This window comes from Tenrec ecaudatus, chromosome 14 (genome assembly GCF_050624435.1).
Source record: "Tenrec ecaudatus isolate mTenEca1 chromosome 14, mTenEca1.hap1, whole genome shotgun sequence".
Lineage (NCBI taxonomy): Eukaryota > Metazoa > Chordata > Mammalia > Afrosoricida > Tenrecidae > Tenrec > Tenrec ecaudatus.
In genome coordinates, this window is record NC_134543.1 from 12,500,345 (window position 1) to 12,526,379 (window position 26,035).

General features: G+C 59.9%; 1 protein-coding gene across 2 annotated transcripts in view; it reads left to right on the plus strand.

Moving 5' to 3' along the window:
• Positions 1-26,035, plus strand: part of CCDC88C (coiled-coil domain containing 88C) — a 115,722-nt gene that overhangs the window by 74,436 nt on the left and 15,251 nt on the right. For both annotated transcript variants that reach the window (XM_075530612.1, XM_075530613.1), the window contains exons 11-23: positions 4,527-4,673; positions 6,277-6,421; positions 8,627-8,811; positions 11,641-11,778; positions 13,281-14,330; positions 14,771-14,898; positions 15,721-15,862; positions 16,664-16,849; positions 18,259-18,420; positions 20,820-21,097; positions 21,964-22,107; positions 23,230-23,416; positions 25,791-25,936. In XM_075530612.1, coding sequence (XP_075386727.1) covers positions 4,527-4,673; positions 6,277-6,421; positions 8,627-8,811; positions 11,641-11,778; positions 13,281-14,330; positions 14,771-14,898; positions 15,721-15,862; positions 16,664-16,849; positions 18,259-18,420; positions 20,820-21,097; positions 21,964-22,107; positions 23,230-23,416; positions 25,791-25,936 — 3,038 coding nt within the window. The remainder of the gene's footprint in view (positions 1-4,526; positions 4,674-6,276; positions 6,422-8,626; positions 8,812-11,640; positions 11,779-13,280; positions 14,331-14,770; positions 14,899-15,720; positions 15,863-16,663; positions 16,850-18,258; positions 18,421-20,819; positions 21,098-21,963; positions 22,108-23,229; positions 23,417-25,790; positions 25,937-26,035) is intronic.

The following is a 26,035-nucleotide window of genomic DNA, read 5'->3' on the forward strand; positions in this document are numbered from 1 at the left end:
TCACAGATAGGTGTTGGCACTGCAGCAGAGCCTGGCCCATAGGTGTGGCACAGGTGCTGACTGAGTGACTCACACATGGGGTTTCTTTGGGCAGCGTTGCAGACTCGGTGTCCACTGCAGAGCTTCTACCTTCTCAGGTACCTACCTGCAGCAGCCCAGGGGCCTGTACCTCGGCTCTCGGGGGTGTCCGAGTGAGCCTGCAACTCAGTGCCCACTCCTGGCTAGTTCTTGGGCCGATGCGGAGAGGGAGGTGACCCTGGTCCTGCAGTGTCCAGTGGGCCCCTGCCAGGGTGCCAGTGTTTGCAGGTCAGTGGACAAGCATCCCGCCCACCAGGAAACCCAGCTTTTCCAGGGACAGGATGCCCGGTGCTGCGGATTCCCCACAGGCTCCCTGCCAACACACTCTATGCCAGTCAGGGCTGGTGTTTTGCAGAAACATGTCTGAGTTGAGGTTGACCTGCAGGTGGCAAAGAGACCCAAGTAAGACTTGCACTAAGGAGCCCTGATGGTGTAGCAGATGCACATGGGGCTGCTAACCACAAGGTCAGCGGTTCGAAACCCCCACCTGCTCCATGAGAGAAAGAGGAGGCTTTCTACCCCATCAAGAGTTGCAGTCTCGGAAACCCACAGGGTCAGGGGGCTGTTTCTAGCACCCGCGAAGGATGAAATGGGAGGAGGGAGGCGGTTGGGTGGAGGGGACATGATAAAGAAGTCGAGAAAGAGGTGGCTTGGAGAATCCAGGCGCCGTGTTGGCGCGCGTCCCTATCCCACGATTCTAACTTTCCAGGACATTTGCGAGTTTCCACCCTCAGGTTTGGGAGGATAAGCCCGAGGACAAGCATGGCCGAGACAGGGACTGTTTTCAATAAGCTAGCCCTGGTGGCGTAGTGGGTACGTGTTGGGCTGCTAACTGCAAGGTCAGCAGTTCGAAACCACCAGCTGCTCCTTGGGAGGAAGACAGGGCTTTCTATGCCTATAAAGAGTGGTAGTCTCAGAAACTCACAGGGGCGGTTCCACCCTGGCCTGTAGGGCCACTATGCATCAGCATCAACTCGATGGCAGTGAGTTTGACATTGCTGCGCACCTGGTTAGCCACACCTGTTTCATCCTGAAATGATGAGAAGTACTAGCAGGCAGCTTGGGGACACTTCCCTGTCCTAGGCCATCTCTTCTCAGGGTAGCTGGAGTTGTCCCAGATGAGGATTGTGTGAGGGTGCCTGGTGTGAGCCCTAGAATCTGCGTTTTGCAGACTCCCCAGGTCAGCTGAGGACTGAGATCTGGGGTGGACAGAGTGTGTGACTCTGGGTCCCTTTCTGTCAGGCACCCTTGGCGGGAACTGGGTCTGTCCCCAGCTGAGGGCCCAGCCTGGACAGATGGTGGGAGTCCCAGGGCTGGGGACCACAAGCCCCGAGGGTGGGGCTGCCTCTAATTTGGCTTCCTCCCCAGGGAAAGGCTGCACTCCCCTTAGAGGCAGAGGCGGGCTCCGTGTGGTGTCAGGAGAGCAGAGGAGCCCTTTCCCATGTGCACAGGCTCATGTTGGGGTCCACCTGCCACACGTGGCTGGCGTCCCTCCTACCCTCCCCACCTGTGGGTCTAGCCCCTGAGAGGTGTGCCAGTCACACCACAGGTGCTGCCGAGGGGGCAGACACGGGGGAGGTGCTGCAGCTGAAGGAACGTGGAGCATCCGCTGGCATGGTTTGTTTGAAACCTCTGGCAGCTTTTCTGCGGCTCCTGGTCTGGTTTATATCAGGGTCAAAGTAACCGAAAGAGGGGTGTAGGGCAGCCACACCCTGGGACACAGTGGGGAGTAGATAGGGGAGAGTCTGGCGTCACTGAGCAAGCAGGGGCCTTGGGGCACAGCCAGGCAGGAAGCTAGTTGTCGGAGGTGGGGCGGTGTGTGTGTACATACATATCTTGCCGTCCCTCCCCCTGGTGGACTTGTCTTCAGCCCAGAGGAGAGGGGCTGTTAGCTGGTTCTGAGCTGACTGGCTGTGAGACAGCTGGGCACAGCCCTTCCTGGGGGTGCCATTCACCCACTGGATGTTACACAGGCCTGGGCACCTTGTCCCGTCTTGGGGCCTCTGTTCCACAATCTGAAAGGAGGGGTGGTCTGTAGTCTCTGTAGTCCCTCAAGGTATGCACCAGGACATCTGCCATTCCCTCAGGAGAAGTGCCCGTCTGAGCGGGGCCAGGCTGTGCGCTGTTGGCAGCGTTGCCCCTAATTCGGAGTGGGTCAATCAGCCTTGGGCCGTGGCAAGTACACGCTGGGGCTCACATGCCCTGCTCCCCAGGGCAGAGTCCAGGGCAGGGTGAGGTGCAGTGGGGGGGCCTGGCGCATGCTGTGAGTTTACTCTGCCCCGCCCATCTGGGCTGGGAGGTGGGGCCTATCCCGCTCAGCTCCCCATGGCCCTGCAGAGTGGTGTGACCTCCGTGTCTTCAGGAGCAGGGATGCAGGGGCTCTGCCAGGGGCTTGGCAGCCCCCAGTCCTCCTGAGACGCAGAGCGAGCGTCAGCTCCCTGCTCCAACGGCCCCCGGCAGACCTTGGCATGCAGCTGTAGCGCCCCAGGACACCCTTCCTATGACACACCTGGGTCACCTGAGCCAGGCTACCGCATCCGACCCCCACCCAGCTCTGCCCTTCGTGGCCACCTTGGAAGGGGGGAGACCGCCATGATGGGCACACAGTGCCCCAGGCCCCTCTTGCTGTGGGGTGAGTTGGGCCCTGATTGCCCCCAGGCCCTTCAGAGACAGCACCCCCTGCTCTGTCTCACAGCGTTGCTGTGAATTGGAATCGCCTCAATGGCGGTTCTGTCTTAAATATGGTGGGAGGAGGCACGCTGTTGGCGTTGTGAGTTTGGTGCTGGGCTCCTAACCACAAGGGTGACGGTTGAAACTCATCAGCTTCTCTGAGGGAGAAAGAGGAGGCTGGCTGCTCCCGTAAAGATCCGGTCTGGAATCCCACAGGAGCAGACCTGTTCTGTTCTGTCCTGTGGGGTCGCCGTGGGTTCGGTGAGCTTGTTGGATGGGTGAGAATCAGCTGGGGGGCTAGCTGGGGGTGTCCTGATGGAGGTCGGACCATCAGGGATTTGACGCTCATTTGAGTGGTACTTGGGATCATCCCGTTCCCAGCTGAGAGCTGTCCTGCCCGTTAGACTCTCCAGCCCTCTGAGTTGTCTCTTTCGGCCTCATGCAGCTACCAGTGACCCTGAATACTGGCCCAGGCTCACCCAGCAGAAGTGGAGCACTGGCCCCCCTCAGGAGTTCATGGCCTCAGGGAGGGGACAGGCCACGCACCAGGTGGGGTGGTGATTAGGGAGCTTGGCGGGGACGATGCAGGCTGGGTTTTGAAGGATAAGCAGAAGTTGGCTATAAGGCTGGGCGAATGTGGTGGTGCCCCGGCACTTGGGGGTGGCAGGCTGGCGTCTGAAGCGGGAGCAGAGACCGGCCGGGCTTGCTTCTCCACGGAAGCCCTGCTGTGTCCTTGTGGGCAGCAGTCCAGGGGTTTCCTTGCTCCCCTGAGCCCTTGAGAAAGGGTCTGGCCCAGCGGAAACCCCTCCGACCTTTGTTCATGTCACAGCTCCTCCCCACGCTCAGATGTTGTGACTCCCTCAGATCTTCTGAGTTGGTCTCCTCGTCCAGGGGGGGGGGACTTCCCCCCTCCTCAGGGCCAGGGCTGGACTCGGTTTTGGCCAGAGAGAGCCTGGGAGGCTCACGGGGAATCCGGAGTCTGAGACCAGCTTTTGATCCCAACCTTGGCCACTGACAGGTGAGAGTGGGTCCTCTCCCACGAGTCCTGGGTTCCCATCCATAAAGTGGATAAGTGGAGCTCCCAGCCTAGGGCTAGGTGCTGGGATCCTTAGAAGACGTCTCCCCAAGAGGGGACCCCAGACTCCTGCTCTGTGCGTGTGTGTGTGTGTGCGGTGTGAGTGCTGCGTGTGTGTTCAAAAAGTGAGAAGGCATCGGGAGAAGCCAGCCCACCCAGTAGTCAGTTGCCCCTCGTGGTGTGGGGGCCCCTTCCCATGGGGGCTCTGCAGGGGCTGGTCACCCTGGCTCACCTTGTGGGCGGCGCTCACGTGTGGCTGGCATGCTGTGCTGCCTGCTCTGTGGGATAGCTGGCGCAGAGACGCCCCGTTTCCAAGGGAGCAGCAGGAACCTTGCCGTCCCGCTAGTGCATTTGTGAAATGTTTAAACAGCAATGTTTAAGTTGAGAGGACTGGACGCAAGCAGGACTTGCGTAGGGAACGGGAACTCGGTGAGGACCCCTCTCATAAGCAAGAGCTACCTGTCCGGCCAAATGAGGTTCTGGATGTCGGAGTCCTCAGCCCTCGGCATATGGCACTTGGCGTGTGATGGACAGAGTGCCTCCTCTTTCTCCCACAGAGCAGTTAGTGGGTTTGAACTGCTGACCTTGTGGTTAGCAGCCCAACGCACTGCCCACACGGCCACCAGGGCTTGTGTCCCCAGAGCGTAGGTTTTAGAATTCCGGTGCTCTCTCTGATGGCTCTCCATGCACCTCTGCCGACCAGGAGCTGAGGGAAGACAACGTCATTCTGATCGAGACCAAAGCCATGCTGGAAGAGCAGCTGACGGCGGCCCGGGCCCGCGGCGACAAGGTCCACGAGCTGGAGAAGGAGAACCTGCAGCTGAAGTCCAAGCTGCACGACCTGGAATTGGTATTTCAAGCCACGCTCTTTCCACGCGGAGGGAGTGCATGCCCGCTCCGCTGCTTCCCTCTTTCCCCATGCCTGCTTCTTCCCCTTCCGCTGTCTTAGCGACTGGGGTGCCTGCTGCTGCGAGCTCTGGGGAGCAGGCTTGAGGGCGCACTGCCCGGCACCCACAGAACACACACATCTGTCAGGATCTCCTTTGGCCGTATGGATCAGCTGGGTCTCGGGAGTCTCTGCAGCTTTCTGAGGCAGGCGCTAGGCAGGCGCCCTGCTGGTGGAGTGGTTTATGTGTTGGGCTGCTAACCTCATGGTCAGTGGTTCAAAACCACCAGCTGCTCTGCAGAAGAAAGATGAGGCTTTCGACTCCCAGTCTCCAAACCCAAAGGAGTAGTTCTCTATTCTGTGAGGTTACGAGGAGTCAGAGCTGACTAGACCGCAGCGAGATAGTTCAGTCAGAGGCGCTAGGCCTGCCCTGGGGCCACAGAACTTCCTGTCACCACCAGCCCTGCCTGAGTTGGAACTGGAAATCATGGAATCTCTTTCCATGACCTAGGGAAACCCCTCCCATCCCCCACCCGCCCGCCCTAAAACACCCCCACAAAAACAGAAACTACTGCGATTAGCCAGTTTGACTCCCGGTGCCCCAGTGTGTTACAGAGAACTGCTCCATACGAGGTTCTTGGGGACCCTGGTAGCACAGTGGTTACGAGTGGGGCTGCTAGCAGCAAAGTCAGCGGTTCGAAACCACCAGCCACCCTTTGGGAGAAAGATGAGGCTTTCTACTTCTCTAAGGAGTTACCGTCTCGGAAACCCACAGGGGCAGTTCTTCAGGGTTGCTTTCAATTAGAAGCGACTCACCAGCAGTGGGTTTGGAGTTTGGTTTATCCTTATGGAAGCAGGACCCCGGGCTGGGTTTGAACCACCAACCTTTAGGATAGCAGCTGCCTGCAGACTGTTGGCTCCACCCAGGCTCCTTATAATCTCGGTGCCAAAGCCCATGGCCGTTGAGTCGATTCCAACCCATAGCCACCCTAAACAGGGTTTCTAAGACTAAATCTTTATGGGAGCAGACAGCCTCCTTTTCTCCTGAGGAGCGACCAGTGAGTTTGAACCACCAACCTTGCGGTTGCCAGCCCCCTGCGTAGCTCACAGTGCCACCCGGGCGGCAGGCAGGTCTGAGACCATTTGCCATTGAGCTGCCTGTGGGTTCAGAGTTAGATGGCAGTGCTTCACAGGCTCTGCAGCAGCTGCATTTTCAGCTGGGAATGCCAGGCCTTTTTTCAAGGTGTCTCTGGGTGGACACAGACCTCCAATCTTTGGACACATAAGTGCCTGACCATTAACCAGAAGGTTGGCAGTTCTAACCCACTCAGAAGGCTCCCCAAAAGACACACCTGGAAACCTGATCCCCAAAGTTCACAGTCCTGGGAATCAGTGCTACGTGGTCACGTACTTGGCAGGTCAGCAGCCACCAGCAGGTCTCCCAGGCGGGCCTGTGTTGGAGCGGCCTGTGGAGCGAACAGGGCACTGAGGGTGCAGGGGTTGGAGGGGTGCCCCCATAGGAGGGTCCCCAGCCACACCCGCCCTCACTCCCTTCCCCCCGTCTCAGGACAGGGACACGGACAAGAAGCGGATCGAGGAGCTGCTGGAGGAGAACATGGTCCTGGAGATGGCCCAGAAGCAGAGCATGAACGAGTCGGCGCACCTCGGCTGGGAGCTGGAGCAGCTCTCCAAGAACGCGGACCTGTCTGATGGTGGGTACTGCCCCTCCCCGGACCCTGACTCAGCATCGCCCCAAGGGGAACATGGTACCCCGTAGCCTGGCTCTCCCCGTGTGACGTACCCACCCAGCCTTTCCAGGCCCTCGGCTCCATCTGGATACCCCAGAAGTGGCTGGGTGCAGCATGCTGACACCAGAGGACTCTGAGGGCCTGTCTGCGGACAACTGAGGACCGCAGAGTGGGAGGTGTCCCTAGGGGTCACAGCGGCCCCTGAGGACCGAGTAGAACTGCCCCTGTGAGTCCCTGAGACTGTAGCTCTTTATGGGAGTAGAAAGCCCCGTCTTTATTCCCACGTGGCTTGGAACTGCTGCAGCCCATGGATCGCAGTGTGTAACCACCACGCCACCACGGCCCCCAGGGCCCCCAGAATCCCTCGTCCCTGCCATCCCGACTCCCTGTGATTTGCAAAATTGGGGAAGATGGACGTGTGGTCTGTGTTCTGTCCTTGAGACCCTGTCCCAAGACACCCTGGTTTTCCGACACGCTGCCCTGGTCCTCTTCTCCCCTGCTGATAGCACCCCAGACAGGGTGTCAGCTCCCCAAAGGTGGGTGGGGCCCGGTCAGCGCCATAGCAGGAAGCTCCCTCGCCTGCCGACAATGAGCTGGTTCCTGTGCCCTGAAATAGCGCATATTCACCGTCACGTGCCCCGGACGGAGCAGGTTCACAGGGACAGAGAACTTGGCAGGGCTCAGCGGAGAGGGGGTGGTTTCTGCCTTGTTTTTCCCACGATGCTTTGGAAAGCCCTGGTCAGCATCCCTGTGCACAATGGGAAGTTGGGAAAAGCAACTGGCTACTCTAATACCTTCTCTTGAGGGAGCCCTGGTGGTGTAGTGGCTATGTGGTGGGCTGCTAACTGCAAGGTCAGTAGTTCAAAACCACCAGCCTCTCTGAGGAAGAAAGATGAGACTCCCGAAAATTCAGAAACCTACAGGAGCCACTCCACCTTGTCATATAGGGACACGATGGGTCGGCTTCGACTCGACTGAGTCTCAATTCCAAACCTGAAATCTGTCCGTCACTGTGAGAAGTCGGCTTCCTCTGTGCTGGGGGCAGAGCCCTGTTGGCACAGTGGTTTCCCATGGTGCCGCTCACCTGAAGGCCAGCAGTTAGATGTACCAGCAGCCGGGAAAGCAAGATGCGGCTTTCTAATCTAGTAAAGATTTAAGCGCCTTGGAAACCCCAAGGGCGGTTCTCCTAGGGCCGCTGTAAGTCATAACGGACTCGATGGCAGTGAGTTTGGGTTTTGAGTTGTATGTCTCATTGCCCCATGAACAGAACAAGGATGGACCTCTGCCTGGGGACCACTGCCCCCTGGCGGGCCGGAGTGGTGGTGCAGCCTGCCTTAGGCAAAGCACCAAGAATGCCAAGACTCCTGCTATAGGCTAAGGAGTTCTGATGGTGTAGTGGGCTATGCGATTAACTACTAACCACAACATCAGTAGTTCAAACCCACTCCACAGGCGTAAAAGGAGGTTGCCTGCTCTTGTAAAGATCTAGCCATGTTAACCTAAAGGGGCAGATCCCACTCATTGGGCATGCGTTTGAAGTGAGTTCCTGTGTGCCTTAAAGGCCAGGGCAGCAACGCAGGATACTTTGTGGCCATGATTTATTCAGTCTTCCCAGCTTGTGCTTAGATTAAAAAAGAAGGCCAACCCCAATCCCATGGCCTGGGACCAGGCATCCTTTTGTTATACTGCACATGGGGGTCGCTGGGTGTCACGCGTGGCATGGGCCAGCATCCTCGTTCCCCTCTGGTTAGCTGGGTGGGCTAGGGCAAGCACTTAATGGGTCAAACTTCAGGTTTCCCAGCTGCTAAGCGGGATCATAATGAGCCTGCCTCCAGCCGGCTGTGAGTTCTAGATGAGGCCTGTGAGGCCCACGGGGGGCACTCAGTCCAGCACTGAGGTTCTGTGGGGCATTGTCCTGCTAAGACAAAGCCGAGGCAGCTGGCCTTCACTGTACCCCCGAGTGGAACATGACCCACCCCCAGTCCAAACATCCTTAAGATGCCAGAGCCCCCGAGGCATAGGAAGACGGAAAAGTAGGCCTCGGGGCTCCTCATCAGCTCCCCGCAGAACTTTCCACTCGCAGACCCTTCAACACCACCCTTGCGATCCCAAAAGCTGCAAAGGCGTGCTCCTGAAGGGTCATGGGCCTCTGACCTCCCTGTGCTTCAGCCTCCAGGAAGTCGTTTGTGTTTGAGCTGAACGAGTGTGCGTCCAGCCGCATCCTGAAGCTGGAGAAGGAGAACAAGGGCCTGCAGAGCGCCGTGCAGGGGCTGCGCGAGGCCACCCTGGCGCTGGACGAGAGCAACCTCAAGTGCACCGAGCTGGAGAAGGAGACCCGGCAGCTGGAAAAAAAGGTAACCCAGCAGGGAGAGTCCTAGCTGCCGGCACAGCTCCCGAGGGCACCTGGGAGCCCCTGCCCCACTGCTTCCCGGCGTGGCCTGGGCCCTCGGCTTAACGCCGCACCCGCCCTCCTTTCTGCGAACTGGGGCTGGTGGGGCGCCCACCTAAGAGGCACTGTGAGGATGACATGAGCCAGTGATTCGAAGGCTGGGTTGCTGACGGCAAGGCCAGTGGTTCAAAGCCACCGGCCACTCGGAGGGAGAAAGAAAGTTGTGAGAGCCTGAGCAGTAGAGAGCCGTGACCTTGGAAACCCCGAGGAGCAGTTCAACACCGCCCTGTAGGGGCAGTGGTCAAAAAGTGACACAAACTGACAGCGAGCCTGTAGCCTGGGAGAGAACTTCCCCGTGAATTTCTGAGACTGCCTCGTCTTTCTCCCTCCGAGCGGCCGGTGGTTTCGAACTGCTGACCTTGCAGACTGTAGCCCGGTGTGTAGCCATTGCGCTGGCAGGGGCTCCCTGTAGGGAGATGGAATCTTCTCGGTGGCAGCGGGTAATGAGCTATAATTATAAGGGGTGCCCCCAGAAGATAGGGGGCAGGGGTGGTAGCAGGCTCGGGAGGGCAAGCAGGCCGGTCGGGTGCTGGCTCCAGTGCTGCAGGTGCCCTCCATGTGCTCCAGGTTTATAGGGTGAGAGGAAGAGGGCTGAGCGGCACTTGTTCTCAGGGACAGCTGCTGGTCTTCCAGACACGGGGGGGGGGGGGGGGGGTGGGACGACCAGATTTGGGTGAATGGAGCGAGCGTGTGAGCCTGTCACTTGGCTAGTGCAGCCCGAGAGGAGAGTAACATCCTGGCTCGATCGAGGAGCCCTGTCCGCCGTAGGGTGAAGGACAAGGCCGGAAGCAGCCTGGCTGCCCCTCCTGAGTTGCCCAATACCCCGCCAGCCTCATTTAAGGTAGGGGAGTACGCACCCTCAGATGGTTCTGCATGAACTGCTAACCACAAGGCCTCCAGTTCAAAGCCACCAGCCGCTAGCAGAAGAAAGGCGAGGCTTTCTACTCCTGTCAAGAGCTGTCATCCGGGACCCCACAGAGGCAGTTCTCCCTGGCCTACATGATTGCTGTGAGACAGAATCCACTTGATGATAATGCGTTTGGGGCTCCTGGCTCTGCTGGGGTCCACCTGGGTGGGGAGCTGGAGCACACACTCCACAAGGGCACGGCCTCGTCCCCCTGAGGGACCTCCTTGGCTGCCCACTTTCCCTGGCCTGTGGCAGCATCGTGTGCCACACAGCGTCCAGTCTCTCTCCCAAGGACGATAAAAAGCCCCTTCCTTGGCTGGTGCCCCATCCAGGAAGACAGCTGACCCTTTTGTAGGGGGTGGGGGCAGTGCAGGAAGTATCCTCGTGAGAGGGAGTGGCCCTCGAAGGCAGTGAGAAAGAGCTGACCTTTACAGAGATGAGAGCTGGCCCTCAAGTTCCCCATGGCCCTGCCTCCCACGTACTCCACTTGCTGGGTGGCTTTGTGGGTCACCACCCAGCGACCTTGGGGGTGGCTTCTCCCACTTCTCAGTGCCCCCACCCCCACTCCTCCATGCACTGCACTCTCCCTGCAGACACTGATGTGGGCAGTGGGTGCTGCTGACCTGCCTTCCTCCCCAGCCTCACTCCAAGCCACCCTGGGCCAATGCCTGCTATGTCCTGCATGATGCCTCACTGAGTGTCTGGAGTCCCCAGTCCTAAAGGTGGAGGGAAGGCACCCAGCTCCCACCTGTGTTTGCTGCCTGGTCCCCGAAGGCCCTGGGCCTGTGAGCCCCTGCCCTGCAGCAATTACCCCGGCTCTGGGCCTGGCAGGTGGGACCACCCCCACGGCTGCCTCACTGGTCTCCCTGAGGTGCACCTGTAGTGCTTTGGCGTGTGGGCTCCAGCCGCTGGTCCTGTGCACCCCAACCCAGGCACCCGCCAGCCGCCCTGTCCCCGACTCATCACCTCACGCTCCTCCCAAGTCGCGTCATGAGAAGCTGGGCCTGTGTTGTGGGCTGACCCAGAGGGGCCCCACATAAACCCACTGCCCAGCCATAGCTCGCCGACAGAGAGCCTGCTCTGAGCTACTGGAAGGTGTGCAGCCAGCTCCCACCCAGCACAGCGAAGACTGTCAGGACAGGAGGGGGGCCAGGTGCGACATCCGAGGACAGGGGCGCTGAGAGGTGTGTGGCCCAGTCCAATGAGACCTGGGTAGAGGGGTTTAGTAGTTACCACTCTGCAGTGGTCGGGAGAGGTTGAGCCGTGGGGCATTCAGCAGTGGTAGCCGGCGGGCCCAGGACTTTGGTTCTGACCTGCAAGATGCAGAAGGCCAGAAGTAGGTGCTGAGCACCTGATCTTGGGGTGGGTGAGCACCTGATTGCGGGGTCAATTCTGCAGCAGGCTGGGCGGGAAGCCTGGGGAGGAAGGGCCGGGTTAGGGGCTGACAGTTGAGGGGTGCAGGTAAGAGGAGGTGGCTATAGAACAAGGCCACACAGTTTTTCCCACCGAGTGAAAAAACCAAGCCTGATGCCTGAGCGGATTCCCATCCTAGTCCCTGATAGGACCGAAGCTGCCCCGTGCTTCCCAAGGCCAGGATATAGATGGCAGCAGGCAGCCTCGTTCTCCCGAGCAGTGGCTGACGGGCTCAAACTGCTGACCTCTCCATTAGCAGCCCAGGTTTCCACCCGCTCTGCCCCCAGTGCTCCGTTCTAGGAGAAAAATCCCGCTGGAGAATTCCAGGGGGCTGAGAAGTGGGTGCTTCACCCGCAAACCCAGCCGGCACCCTGAGCCTGACTCTCGCCCTGGGCGGGGTCCTGGGCTCCGCAGATTGAGAAGTTACAGTCGCAGCTGGAGCGTGAGAAGCAGAGCAACCAGGACCTGGAGACGCTGAGCGAGGAGCTGATCAAGGAGAAGGAGCAGCTGCAGTCCGACATGGAGGTGCTGAAGGCGGACAGAGCCAGGCAGGTGGGTGCCTCCCTGCGTGTGCAGCGCCGGCGAGCAGGGCTTCCTCCCTGGTCTGGGAATGGTCCGAGGACGTGGGCTGTCTGCTGGCTGGCTTCCCACAGAGTCACCCAGGGCTTCCCAGCTCAGTGGCAGGAGGAACTGCTGTTGGGGGCGCCTTTGGATGGATGATCGTGATGGGGTGTGGCTGGCTCAAGTGGGAAGAAACCAGGGTGGGGGGGCAGCCTCAAGTCGGGCAGTGCATATAGGCCACGGTCCACACAGTGGGCATTCCACACAACGTGGGGCTTTGATTCTACGGAGCCACGGGGCTGCATTAGCCACTGCGGGAGGTCGCAGGGATGGGGTGAGTACAGATTCAGGGACCCCACGATGGCCTTCCGGGGGACAGGCTTCCCTTGCTCTGCCCAAAGCCTCCTGGGGGCTGCTCTGTGCCCCTGCAGTGTGGGCGGGGAGATGGAGGGGGAGGGACAGAGGGAAGCCATTGGCCGAGGCTGGCATCTAGTATCCAGGAAGAAACCTGGGGCAAGTATTGTGGATTTTCGGCCTCTGTTAACAGGTGGGTTCGAACGGCTGACATTGCAGTGAGCAACCCAAGGGCAGCGAGTTTGGCCCTGGATTTTGACACTAGGTGGTGATGGGGGGGGGGGGCGTAAGTGGTGGAACTGCCAGCTGTCAGATCAGCCTGGTCAAACCCACCCACTGCTCTGTGGGGAGACTAGGAGGCTGGCTGTTCTTGTAAAGAACACACAGTCTCAGAAAGCACTACTCGGGGTCACTGGGAGCCGGGAGCCACTCGGCGGCAGTTGGTCCCCAAAGTGTGGTGACAGTGCTGCTCACTGAAAGGTGGGTGTTCTGAACCCTCCCGGCAGCGGAGCCACGTGGGCAAGGCCTGGTGGCTGTCCTGGCTTCTGTATGTTACAGTCAGGAAAATTCAGGTTTACTATTTGGCACCGGGGGTGGGTTGGGGCAAACAGTAGTGGGGTTTTAGTGGTGCCCCCACCCCATTCCACCCACTGACAAAGAAAAGGGAAAGGGGCTTTTCACACGTAAGATGGGCGGGACCTCTGCCGGGGTGTGGGTCACAGTCCAGAAGGGTGCCAGCAGCCTGCAAGCAGGCGTGTCAGGTGCTGCGGCCAAGAACAGTGAGCATGGGGCTCCTCTGTCATTGCCGCTGTCCCTGAGCAAGGACCCCGGCCGAGGACCCCTCGCCTCAGCAGAAAGAAGGAGCCAGTGATGAGGGCAGTCCCCAGGAAGGGGACCCAGTGCCTGAAGCAGCCAAGGGCCCGGAGCCCCAGCCAGAGGAGGAGGGTGCAGGGTAGGCAGGAAGCTCCAGGACCCAAGGGAACTTGGGGCAGGACTTCAGTGAAGGAGAGCGCCGCGGCTGGCAGGGCACTCCGTGTGTTCTGCGGCCCTCAGGGTGATTGGGCTGGGACCTGCCCACCCGGGTCAGGATCCAGCTTCAGCCGAGCACCTGCTCTGCCCTCCTTGGTCTCTTCCTGCAGATCAAGGACCTGGAGCAGGAGAGGGACCACCTCAACCAGGTGGTGTGGTCGCTGCGGGAGCGGTCCCAGGTCAGCAGCGAGGCCCGCGTGAAGGACGTGGAGAAGGAGAACAAGGCCCTGCACCAGGCGGTGACGGAGACCAGCGGCCGGCTGAGCCGGCTGGAGTTCGAGAAACAGCAGCTGCACAGGGACCTGGAGCAGGCCAAGGAGAAGGCCGAGCGGGCCGGGGAGCTGGAGAAGGAGACGGAGCAGCTGGCCAAGAAGGCGGCCTCGCTGGCGGCGGCGTCCGAGCAGGCCGAGGCGCTGGAGCGTGAGAGCCGGGGCCTGCAGCTGGAGAACCGCGCGCTGAAGAAGTCCCTGGACACCCTGCAGAACGTGTCGGTGCAGCTCGAGGGGCTGGCGCGGGACAACAAGCAGCTGGACGAGGAGAACCTGGAGCTGCGCAAGCTGGTGGAGAGCCTGCGCGTCACCGGAGCCAAGGTGGCGCAGCTGGAGCGGGAGACCCAGGAGCTGCAGCGGGAGAAGGAGGAGCTGAGCGGGAGCGTGGAGCGGCTGAAGGCCCTGGGCAGGAAGTCGGAGCGCCTGGAGATCAGCTACCAGGGCGTGAGCGCCGAGAACCTGCGGCTGCAGCAGAGCCTGGAGAGCAGCGACCGGAAGGCGCAGAGCCTGGCGCAGGAGCGGCAGGAGCTGGAGGCGGAGAACCAGGCCCTGCAGCGGGACCTGGAGGCCCTGCGGCTGGCCAACAAGCAGCTGGAGCGGATCGAGCAGGACAAGAAGGCCCTGCAACAGGAGGTGGCCCAGCTGGAGAAGGACCGGAAGTCTCTGGAGAAGGAGACAAAGCGGCTGTGGCAGCAGGTGGAGCTGAAGGACTCCGCCCTGGACGAGAGCGCTGCCAGGCTGTCCGCTGCTGAGAGGGAGGGCCGCGCGCTGGACAAGGAGCTGGCCCGCTGCCGGGACGCGGCCAGCAAGCTGAAGGAGCTGGAGAAGGACAACAGGGACCTCACCAAGCAGCTCACCATGCACACGAGGACACTGACCACCCTGAGAGAGGTGAGCTGGGGTGGGCTGGGCCTTCCCGGTGGGCCGGGGAGAGATGGTTCCAGAACACAGTAGAACTCGGTGCCCTGCTAAGGCTTTATCCCTGTCCATGGAATCACTCCGAGGCACAAAGAGCCAGACACAGACCAGCTCTGTAATCTCAGGTCCCAGCAGAGTTCACAGAGGGACTTCTTGCCTTTCACTGAGACTCGGGTTTAGTCTCCAGGCACTTCCTGCACAAGCCCCACCCATCTGTCGGCAGGTAGAGGCTCAGGTGTCCCTGTGATGCTAAACAGGTCTCTGGGGAGCCTCCAGGCCCAGATGAGCTGGAGAGGCTCCTTAATTTTCATGATGGGAGGAGAAGATTCCGCTCAGTCTGGAGGTGACCAGTGGCCCCTGTTCTGTGTCCACCGGGCCCCTGTCCAGAGCTCATGATCTCCTTGTCACTGCAGGACTTGGTGCTGGAGAAGCTGAAGGGCCAGCAGCTGACCAGCGAGCTGGACAAGCTGAGCCAGGAGCTGGAGAAGGCCGGCCTCAGCAAAGAGCTACTGCTTCAGGACGATGGCCCCAACCATGACACGTGAGACGCCTCTTCCACGGGCAGCGCTGCGACCTGCCCTTTATGTGGCCCTCAGGATTCTGTGCCCACCCTATATAGCCCAGGGCTTAGATGTCACGTGGCTCCATAAGCCCATGTCTCCTCTCCACCCCATCGTGTACCTAGAGGTCCACAGCGTTCTAATGCCCCGAAGAAAGGCATCTTAATGTCTTTCTTTCATCCAAGAGTGCCGCTTGTCCCTGTTCTGCCCTTTCTAACATGATCTCAGTTTTCAAGGAAATCCAGCAGCTCAGGCTTTGGGTGGCTCTAACTGCAGGACTCAGTGTGGCGGTGAGGGTGAGGCTGTGGGGGCGAGGCTACAGCCTAAGCACCCACCCACCACCGTGACCTCGGACACACAGCTTCCCCATCTATAAAAGGGCTAACATAGTACCTCCCTGAGATAATCTCGAGGAGCCCTGGAGGTGCTGTGAACAGATGTGGGGCTGCTAGTTGTGAGGTTCCTGGTTCCAACCCACCAGCTAGCTCCTCCTCGGGAGAAAGACAAGGCTGTCTGCACCCACAAAGGTGACAGTGTGGGAAATCCTCAGGAGCGGTTCTACTCTACCTGACATGGCTGTTGTCGGTCAGAATTGGCTCAAAGGCAGCGGGTTTCGGGTTTTCCGACTTTGGCTTTGGTGCTACAGTTACTCAGAGCTGGAGGCAGGGCTCATGGCTTTCGGCTCCTGGGCCAGAAGCTACAGGGTGTGAAAAGAAACCAGCCTAATGGCAGGACCTCTGTGGACAATTGGGAGCTGGTGGGTCGTAGAAGCAGTTATGTGATTCTATTATTCTGTGTTTCAGAAATCACAAGCTTTTGGAGGGCAGAAACGAGTCAGCATTAAAAACAACGCTCGCCATGAAAGAAGAACGGATTGTGTTCTTGGAAGCCCAGATGGAGGACAAAGTGAGCCTCAACCACCACTTACAGAAGGAGCTCCAGACGGTGAGAGCTGACGGCAGCCCGGCCTGATGCTGGCTCATCTCTGATGCCCAGCTCCCTCTCTCTGTCCTCTCCCTTGGGTGGCTGATCCCTGAGGGTGCTGCCATTCGGTCCCGCATGTGGACGACACTCAGAGCCCACAGGAATGATGGCCCCAGGCTCTGTCCAGGGGAAAGAGGGTGCACAGGGGCTGGGGGACATGCACAGGTCACCTCTCAGGTGCACCATGTGCATGTCCAGCTCCCTTCTGAATACTTGATCAGTTTCCTGATGTGCTTGAATGAGGAATCTAGAACAAGGCAGCTCTGGAGCTGGAAGGGGCAGTAGGCTCACCTGTTCCCGAGGCCACAGCCTCACCTGCACTTAATGCAAAAATGGACACCTGCAGATCAAAGAGGCAGACTTAACCACAGTCGCATGGCTAAAGTGGGTCCCTGGCCCCCCGTCCTTAACCATCCTGCCCGGAAAGAAAGGGAGGAGGCCCAGAGGAGCGAAGGTCAGGTGTAGTCCCCACCCACCCACCCAAAAAACAAGCCCAACATGCTTCCTGTATATCAGTGCCAGGTGAATAGCGGGGTGTGGGGGCTTCCTCTAGCACCAAGGAGCTCTGGTGACACTTGGCCGAAGGACCGGTCAGAAAATGGCAGTGGTAGTGTCTGGAACCCCACAGCCACCCTGCAACACGACGAGGCTCGGAGACCCTTGAGAGCAGCTGTGCTCTGTCTGTCCTCTTGGGTGTCTGGGAGTCAGAAGCGAGCCGGCAGCGGGCCGCTTCCTGCCTCAAGGCCGGCTGGTTCCCCGCAGGTGAAGGAGGAGTGTGAGCTGCTCAGGAACCAGGGCCAGGGCCAGCCCCTGCAGAACTCCCTCCCGCACTCCCTGGGGGTGCCAGCCGCCAGTCACCAGGACAAGGAGGTCTGGGGACCCGGCCACAAGGAGGCCACGATGGAGCTGCTCCGGGTGAAGGACCGGGCCATCGAGCTGGAGCGGAATGTGAGTGTGTCCAGGTGGCCGGCCTGCTCCTCGTCCTCTGAGCAAGGCCAGGGGGGCAGGAGCTTCATCCAGGGCTTCTGGGGGGATGTGTACGGGCGGGGGAAGGGGGTGGAGAGTGATGCCATTGGAGTTTCTGAGGTAAGAGGCCATTTCCCAGCCGGTGGGGCCTGGCTTGTGCCCTGCTCTGTGACCTGGACCGGCCTTCCAAGTCTGCCCTGTGCTCTTGTTTCATCCTGGGCGCCTGTTCCCAGCAGCACAGGGAGAAGCAGAGAGGCAGGACAAGGCCTTGATGCGCAGGCCCGAAGGGCTTGCTCTCTGGTCCTTCCCGGAATAGGCCCACCGATCCGTGCACTCGATCACAGTTTCTGCTTGATCCTCACAGCCCCTTTATGAAGGAGACAGGGATTATTTCTGCCTGGTGGAGGAGGAAACAGACTCAGAGTCCTATGGGAATGAGGGACCGTACAGAGCCGCAGCCCACAGGTCCCAGCCCTGGCCCAGTTGGGACGCCGTTGGCCTGGTAACTTTGTCAGTCTCCTGTCAGAAGACAGGCTTCTTCTCCGGCCTGCGCTTTCCTGGGCCCGGCAGAAATCGGAGACAAGCATCAGAGAGGAAAGGCAGACAGGGCCCTGCACCTCACACACGCCCCCAACTCACGCAGGCTGGCATGTGCCCCCCCCCCCAATGGTTCCTGCTCTTGGCTGTCTCGACGGCCCCATCTGTCTGTGGGTCCTGTCTCTCTCTCTGTATTAAAGCATTTTGTTTTTGGTGGAGGTCGACCCAACAGCAGTTAGGCTCCCAGGCTGTTCACAGACACTGATCACAGTCACCGTGACGGGACATTCTGGTGCCCCGTTTCCCTTTGTCTAATCCTTCCCCCTCCCCCACTCCCAGGCCCTCGAGTAGCTAAAGGGACTTGACTGGCCCTTGCGTCTGTAAGGGAGCAGCATTTACAGGTGGCGGCCACTGTTTCCAGAAGCCACCTGTTGCTTAGCTGAAAGGTGACCTTCGGGGGAGTCTGTGTGACTTAAGAATTTGAGGTTCCGCTTCACATGGGTCTCTTGTTTCCTTAGAGCCCACCATTGTGGGTATGTGTCGGGGCTGGGTGTGTGTGTGTATGTATAATATATATATGTTGTATGGACACATAGGTGAAGGAGCTGCACAGAGTTTGGGGGAAATGTAACGCAAAGATAAACGGCATTTTCCCACCCACGTTTCCAAGCCCCTCGCATAGTGAACCTGTGGATTGTCCTTTCAAACAGGGAAAACTGTCCCTTCCCTCCCCCGGCGGACCCTGGCTCGGGCCCCGAAAGCACTGCGGCTTGAGGCTTAGTCACAGCCTGTGTCTGTGGCCAGCCAGCGCCTCCCCAGCCAGGGTGCTGTCTGCCTCTTGCTCCCGCCCCCAGAATGCCGCGCTGCAGGCCGAGAAACAGCTGCTCAGGGACCAGCTGCAGCACCTGGAATCCCAGAACGTGGCCTTTAGCACTCAGATCCTGACGCTGCAGAAGCAGAGCACCTTCCTGCAGGAGCGCAACACCACGCTGCAGACCCAGACGGCCAGGCTGCAGGTGAGGGCCTGGCCCCAGGCGCCGGGGCTACAGGGGCAGCGTCCCTCCCGCAGGCAGGCAGGTCCATCGGCTGTGTTCCCCGCCATCCTCTTAGGCACCAGCTCTGAGCAGCAGCAGGTGGGCGCAAAGCATTTTCTTTGAAACTTCAAAGCAAAGCAGGCTCCTCCAGAGCAGTGGAGCCTTGCTCCGTCTTTGATGGCGGCCAAGCGCCCTCTCTTGAAGCAGCCTTCCAGCAGACGGGTGTGCCTAAGCAGCCGTACCCAGGTGTCTCTGCTGTGGGGCCGGGCACAGAGCCCGTTCTGGGTCTGAATCTCCCCAGGCGGAAGCGGGGGTGAAGAGGCTGGCACCATAGGCGGCTCGGGGTTAAAAGATGTTGCTGAAGTCCGTGTCTAAGAGAAGTGTTTGACCATGACCCCACAGTGAAACGAGGACTGTGCAGGCAGCCGTTTGGCCAAACGGGTGGGTTTTGTTGCGTGGGACCATGGAAACAGTCTCTCTTGATTCCGTAGATGTCCCTAGGAAGCCAGGCGTGCCGCCCGAGAATACAGCTATGCTGCTTGCTTTCTCCACCTGCCATTTCTTCCTCCACCCCCCGTTGTCCCCGCCGGAGGGAGCCTCCTGTCCAATGCTGAGTGGAAGTGGACATGCTGGCCTCGGCCCACATCTGAGGAGGGAAGCATTCCGTGTTTCAGGGTGCAGTCTGTAGAGGTCCCCGCAGGCTCTTCAACTCGGGGCGGTTCCCATCTATTTGTAGTTTGTGGGGGTTTCACCAGGAACAGAAGCTGCGGTTTATAGTAAGCCATTGAATGCATGTCGGGGAGCGACCCTCTGCGGGGTGTCTGAGACTTGGTACATCCTTCCGGGAGCAGAGCCCCCATCTTTCCCCCTCTTTCCACCTGGTGGGTATAACCGCTGACCTGCGGCTCACAGTCCAATGCTTGCACCCCGGAGCTCTGTTAAGGAGCTCCCCGTTTCCTCTTACCCTTCTAACACCTGTGGAATCTCGTCAGATGTGCCTACCGCCACTCGGGTTTGTGTTATTCGGTCTTCTCTCTCCTTTCGGTCAGTCGGCCTTGAGGTTCACGGATTGGTCTCAGGGCCGGCCTTTCCTGTGTTTTCTTTTTTGGGTCACGCATTTCTGTTCTGGTCTTTTGTAACTTCCCGTCTTCCGCTTATCTTGGATTCTATTGATTCTGGTTTTAGTAAGGTGGAAGCCGAGGTCATTGAAGCTTTTTAAAAAAAACAGGCACGTCCAGAAAGCCATCATCACTGAGTCAGTTCCACTCAAGCCCCCCTCTGGGCAGCGTAGAACTGCTCTGTACTGACAGCCTCATCTTGGTCCCGAGAACTGGCTGGTGGATTCGACCTGCTGATCTTCCTTTGTAAACCACGAGGCCACCAGGCCACCTTGATGGCTCTTCCTCCTTACCAGGACTGACTTAGCAGGCGTTGTATAACTTGAAACACATTGCAGTTTTCCGCGCATTCAGTTTCAAATACTTTCCGAATGCCTTTTGGATTTCTCCGTTGATCCACGGGTTTTTCCCAGAGCTCTTCCTGTGACGGGGCTCCCCTTTTAGCTTCAGCGTCGTGTGGTGAGGGCGCATACTGTGTGTGGATTGAACGCCTTCACACGTACGGAGGCTCGTTTTGTGACCCAGAATAGGGACTCTGGTACCCGCCCATCTGGTAGGACCGGAGCGTGTTCTGTTGCTGGGCAGAGTCTTTTGCAAAGATAATCAAGCTTTGTGGGTTGATAGTTTGTTCGGATCATCTGACTTTCGGTCCACTTGTTCTAGAAGAAACAAACAAACGCCAAATTTACCACCGTGGAGTTGATGCCGACTCAGTAAGGCTGGAGGGCAGGTTAGAACTCTGCCCCTGGAAGAGTCTGAGACTGGAACTCTAGAGCCCCATCTTTCTCCCTCGGAGTGGCTCCTGGTTCTGAACTCCTGACCTTGCGATGAGCAGACCGGTGTGTAAGCACTGCACTACCAGGGCTCCTGGAAGACAGTATGTCCCAATGGCCCAGGAGGGCACCCCCGGAGCTCAGTGCCCAGAGACTCGCAGCGGGCTTCCTGGAGGGAGGGTGGACCTGCCCTCAGCCCCTTCTGGGTTCTGCCTGGCCGAGAGTCTGAGGTGCATCCTGGCCCTGCGGGTGGGCCTGCAGGTGGGAGGCGGCTGCGTCTCCCAGGCTTGCTGGTGTTGGGTGCACTATGGATGTGGCTTCTGCCCCAGAGCGACCCCAGGTGACAACTGCCCAGAGGGTCTCCTGGCCCGGATCTCAGGTCTTCTCCCGCAGAGCCCCGGGGTGGGGAGAAGTGAATGCCCACCGTGTGGTGAGCGGCGAAGTGCGCGTCACCGCTGCGCACCCTTGACCGGCCCCCACCCCGCGGCAGGTGGAGAACGCCACGCTGAGCTCGCAGAGCGCCGCGCTGGGGGCACAGTGCACGCTGCTGCAGCAGCAGCACGCGGCCACGGAGACGGAGATGGAGAGCCTGCAGAAGCAGCAGGAGCAGCGCGCGGCGGCCTACGAGGCCCTGCTGCAGGACCAGGAGCGCCTGGGCGCCCTCCACGAGCACCAGGCCGCCGAGTTCGAGGCCCTCATCCGCCAGCACAGCGGCCTGAAGACGCTGCACCGCAACCTGGAGCTAGAGCACAAGGAGCTGGCAGAGAGGTGCGCTGGTGCCGCCCGCGGGGTGGGGTTGGGGCAGCCCTGGGACTTGCTCAGGCGCGGGGCCACCCTGGGCACAGCAGTGACGGCTGGCCGGCAGGGCTGGAAAAGCAGCCTTGGGCTTGTCAGGACTCTGTCCTTCCTCTCCGCTGTCCGCCTGAGTTGGCTGTGCTGTAGCCTGAGATGGCCACCACACCAGCACCCCAGTGGCGCGCTGTGTGTGTGTGTGTGTGTGTGTTTTGGGAGCAGATCACCAGAGCTTTCTTCCGAGGCGCCTCTGGGTGAGTTTCGACCATCACCCTGTTGGTGAAGTACGGCCTAACTCGCCACCCAAGGGGCACAGCTGCTCACCAGAGCTCCTAATAGGAGGGACTCAGACCTAAGCCCACCCCTGCTGGGTTCTGGCTGTGTGTGTGGGGGGGAGTGCGTGCATGCGAGTGAGCGCCCGCAGGCTGACCTCAGACAGCTGCTTGGGGCCAGCTGAGCAGGTCTCTGGCCCCTAGAAGACCCCGTAAACAAGTAGAATGGGGTTTCCAAAGTGGGGCGCTGCCTCAGTGAGGTAGGTAAGAGGTCTGGGTGACAGGACCACTGTGTGTGTCATGGCTTTGTCTGACCCTGTCGGTGCCAGGTGACCTGGACAGTAACGTGCCGGTCTCTGTAGCCCTCTGAGAGGGTCCAATGGTCAGGTGCTCTCGGGTCCACAGAAAGGAGGGGGGGAGGCGCTCAGATGGAGGCATTTGAGGGAGAGGCGTGTTCTGATGCTGGGCTGCAGACTCCCTGGCCGGGCCCCCCTGCCTGCAGAGCCTTTCCCGCTGCCCCTCGGCCCATGCGCCCTGCAGGGACTAGCCCATGTGTGCTTCCCCACCCAGGCACGGCGACATGCTGAAGCACCAAGCGGAGCTGGAGGAGCTGGAGAAGGTGCTGGCAGCAGAGAGGGAGGCGCTGCAGCAGGAGCAGGGCCTGCGGGCCGTGGTGGCCAGCGAGAACCAGAGGCTGCGGGGAGAGCTGGACAGGTGAGCGCAGCCGTGGACAGCCTCCAAGGGGAGACAGGGGGAGCCCGGTCGGGTAGTGGTCAGGTGCTCGGCAGCTGATGGAGAGGTGAGAGAGGCAGGTGGGGTGCTCCTGTAACGATGCCAGCCTAGGAAGCCCCATGGGGGCAGTTGCACCCTGTCCCATGGACCCTGGCACACAGCCGCCGCGGTGGAAGACCAAGGGCATGCACCCACAATCCTGTGTCTTGGTTGCCTGTTGGGGCTGCTAACCTCAAGGTCAGCAGTTCGAAACCACCAGCTACTCAAGAGGCAGAAAGACAGGGCTCTCTGTTCCCGTTGAGAGTTACGGTCTCAGTAATCCACAGGGCTAGTTCAACCCTGTCCTAAAGGGTCACTGTGAGTCGGCATGGACTCTGGCACAGGGCAGGGAATGAGGTGACAGGGGACTAGCTGGCAGCTGGGGTGTAAGGACACAGCACAGGGTTCTCCCCTCTCCTGTGTTGGGGTGCAGGTAGGGTGGTGGTTTCACAGGCTCAGGCTCCCCTGCTCTCTGGAAGGCGGGGCCCTTGCCATCAGGCATGAATGGAAGAGAAGTTGAAATGCCCGAGGAGGAATGTGTCCTAGACAGAGCAGAGCCAGGTGGTGAGGCCAGGCTGAAATTCCACCTCCTCCCAGGGCTTAGCAGATAAGACACAGCCAGGCCAGGCAGGTAGCATGCAGGTGAGCTGGTGCCAGTGGTAGACCACAGGGGACAAGAGGGAGAGCCCTGCCCAGCAGGGTTCCACGAGCTGGAGTTAGATTTGGAGGAAAGCAATTGGAAGAGGGAAAATGTTAAGGTCCCAAGTTCAAAAACAACAAATCAGCAAGGAAGCCCTTGCGCAAGCAACGCCAGAGCATGGCGGCGGCCGGACTCTGGGGCTGTGTCCAGAGCTGCCTGCCGGGGGGACAGGACACCAGGAACCTCTTGAACCCCACAGAGCCCAGTCAGAGGCTGCCAGGTGGTTCACTCTGCCCAGTTACCAATCAAGAACCTCAGGGCCAAGAGAAGTTGAGCTTTTGCCGGGGCCACGCAGCGAGTCACCACGGCGCTGGGCCAGGGCCGAGGCCATGCGCCCTGAGCCCCTGGCCCCGGCTCCCCCGCAGGGTCAGCTTCCTGCACCATCAGCTGAAGGGTGAATACGAGGAGCTGTACGCCCACACCAAGGAGCTGAAGACCTCGCTCAACAGCTCGCAGCTGGAGCTGAACCGCTGGCAGGCCCGCTTCGACGAGCTCCGGGAGCAGCACCAGACCATGGACATCTCAATGACCAAGCTCGACAACCACTGTGAGGTGAGGCGTGGCGGGGACGTGCTAGAGGGTGTATGGCGAGGGACATGTACCCTCTGGCATGCTGGGTGCTGCATGGACTCCGCCCGCTCCGTGTGTCCACACCGTCAGCCACCGCCTGAAAGCTCGGTTGCTGTGTTGTTCTGGGCTCCATCCCGCCCTTGAGGTGGCCGACTCAGCTCAGAGTCTGGGGTGCCAAGTCAGCCGTGATCCCGGAGCCCCCGGCTGTCCTCTGTGGGCCAGTCCTGCAGCCACAGAGCCGTTTTCTCCAGCAGCTGGGCTCCTTAGATGAAGTCAGGCCAGGTCTCGTTCTCACCTCCGAGACCCCTGCTCTTGACTGTGGACCACCACCTCCAGCAGCTTTACCCGGGGGACCTCGTGGCAGCCCCGTGGGGCATCGCCAGGGAGGAAGCTTAGGCCCCGGGTGCTGAGTGATTTGTCAGCAGCCGCCCACGCGGGTGGGGAGTGACCCCACATCTAGTCCTCCATGTGGGCGTGTTTTGGAGGGTGGGCATGCAGGGCCAGGGCAAAGGTGTCTGCTGTGCCGGAGCTGGGGACTCCCAGAAGGCTCAGCGCCCAGCAGGTGGGCACTTCCGGGCATCTACAGGGGAGGCTGTGGGCAAGAGCAGGCATCTGCTATGGTTTCGGTACGTAGCGTGGGGGCTGTTTCGGGGGGAAGGAGGATGTGAGCAGAATCGGGGGTGGGTGGGATGTGGTAGAGATCACCCATGATTGAAGCAAACAGGCGAGGGGTCAGGGCAGCACCATGACTCAGGAGACTCCGCGTCAACAAACCCCAGGTGGGGAGGGCCCGCTTCCTCCACTCTCACTCGGGGCGCCGTTTGTCCCAGAGGAGACCAGTTTGTTGGTGGCACAAGAGCAGCAATGCACTGCTGCTAGGCCTGGGGCCTCTCCGGGGGGCTTGTCGGCTCCTTGATGGCAGGCGGGTGGGCCTCGCATCCAAGTCCACCAGATGGAACATGGTATGTTAGCACAGTGTCTGCTACCCAAACCATAGCACTTACCACCTCTCCTGGAAGCACCGTACATGCAAAAATCTCCTATGGGTGCCTGGTAGCTTCCAGCCACTGACTTGGCAGTGAGCAGTTGGTGAAATTCAGCCCAGGAGCCAAACCCAGCCCTCCGCCGGCTTTTGTGCAGCTCACACCAAGAATGGCTTTGTCTGTGGGGGGCGAGGGGTAGGAGGTGGGATCCCATCCGCTCTATCTTGTGGCGGGTGAACAGAGCACGAATCCATTTGCTGGTGTCCAGAACGAAAGCTTTCTCAGCAGCCCCTCCCGCCGGTGCATCAGCAGGCTCTCTCAGGCTGTCTCTGAGCAACTGCAGCAGGTAGTGTCATTGTGAGGACAGGGAGGCCAGAAATAGGACACCCTGGCTCTCTCCAGAAAACATGTGGGAGGCCTCTCCCCCCCTCCCCTTCTAGAGCACACCTGTGCAGCAATGTCTGGTTTCCTAGTTGCTACATCTCAGGCATGGAAAGAGACCAGTGAAATCGCTTTGAATGCCTAGTTGGTAGGCATCATGCTGAGATCCCAAAGGTCAGCAGTTCTAAACCTCCAGCCGCTCCTTGGGAGAACAATGGGGGTTTCTACTCTGACCGTCTCGGAAACCCACAGGGCCAGTTCCTCCCTGTCCTGCAGGGTCGCTGTAAGTTGGCATCAACTCGGTGGCAGGGAGTTTGGCATTTCGGTTTGAGGCTTGTCCTACTGCCTCCTTCCAGAAAAGGACCTGCCTTCACGGCCTCCTTGGGCAAGGAAACTCATGGGCTGTACCCCTAGTCCAGGCTAGGGGGTCGGCCTCTGCTCTTGCAGCCCCACCCTCTCGAGGCCATTCCGGCAACAAGCCCACCCCTAGGAAGGAAGGCCCGTGTCACCTACTTTGGGAAGCACAGGTTTCAACCGTTTTGTCCACAATGCCATGTTGACATGTAATCTGAAAAAGCTCGTCCACGAGACATCTATTTACCCGCAGTGGTTAGCCCCTCACCCTTCCCTGCCCCTAACTGGGCCACTTGACTGGACTCCTTGAGCAGCACGGGAAGGTTGGGCTGATCCTGGCAATGACAGGGAGACTCTGAGCACCCGTGGGCCTCACGGTCCAGGGTCGGCTGTAAGTTATACTCGGGTTTCCGACTGTGCGGGAGGCCGGCCTTGTTGACCCCGTGTTGCATTGCTCAGAGGTCCGGCACTTCTCCGTGGGGACCAGCGGCACCGAGTGCTCGCTCAGTCTCCACATGTCACCAGGAGCCACCCCGCCGGCCGGTGGCTCTGCAGAAGGAGCGGCTCGCTGGGCTTGTCCTTCCCAGGCCTTCGCTGTGGGATCGCGCCGTCTCAGCGCGTCTGTTGGTCTCTTGCAGCTGCTCTCCCGACTCAAGGGGAACTTGGAGGAAGAGAACCATCACCTCTTGAGCCAGATCCAGCTGCTGAGCCAACAGAACCAGATGCTCCTGGAGAAGAACATGGAGAACAAGGAGCAGTACCACGAGGAGCAGAAGCAGTACATGTGAGGGCCGGCGCCCTTCTGGCGGGGTGGGCAGTCCCCGGCCCCCAACTCGCTCGGGAGGGAGGGCCCGGCTCCCCTGCCCATGACTCTGGGCAAAGA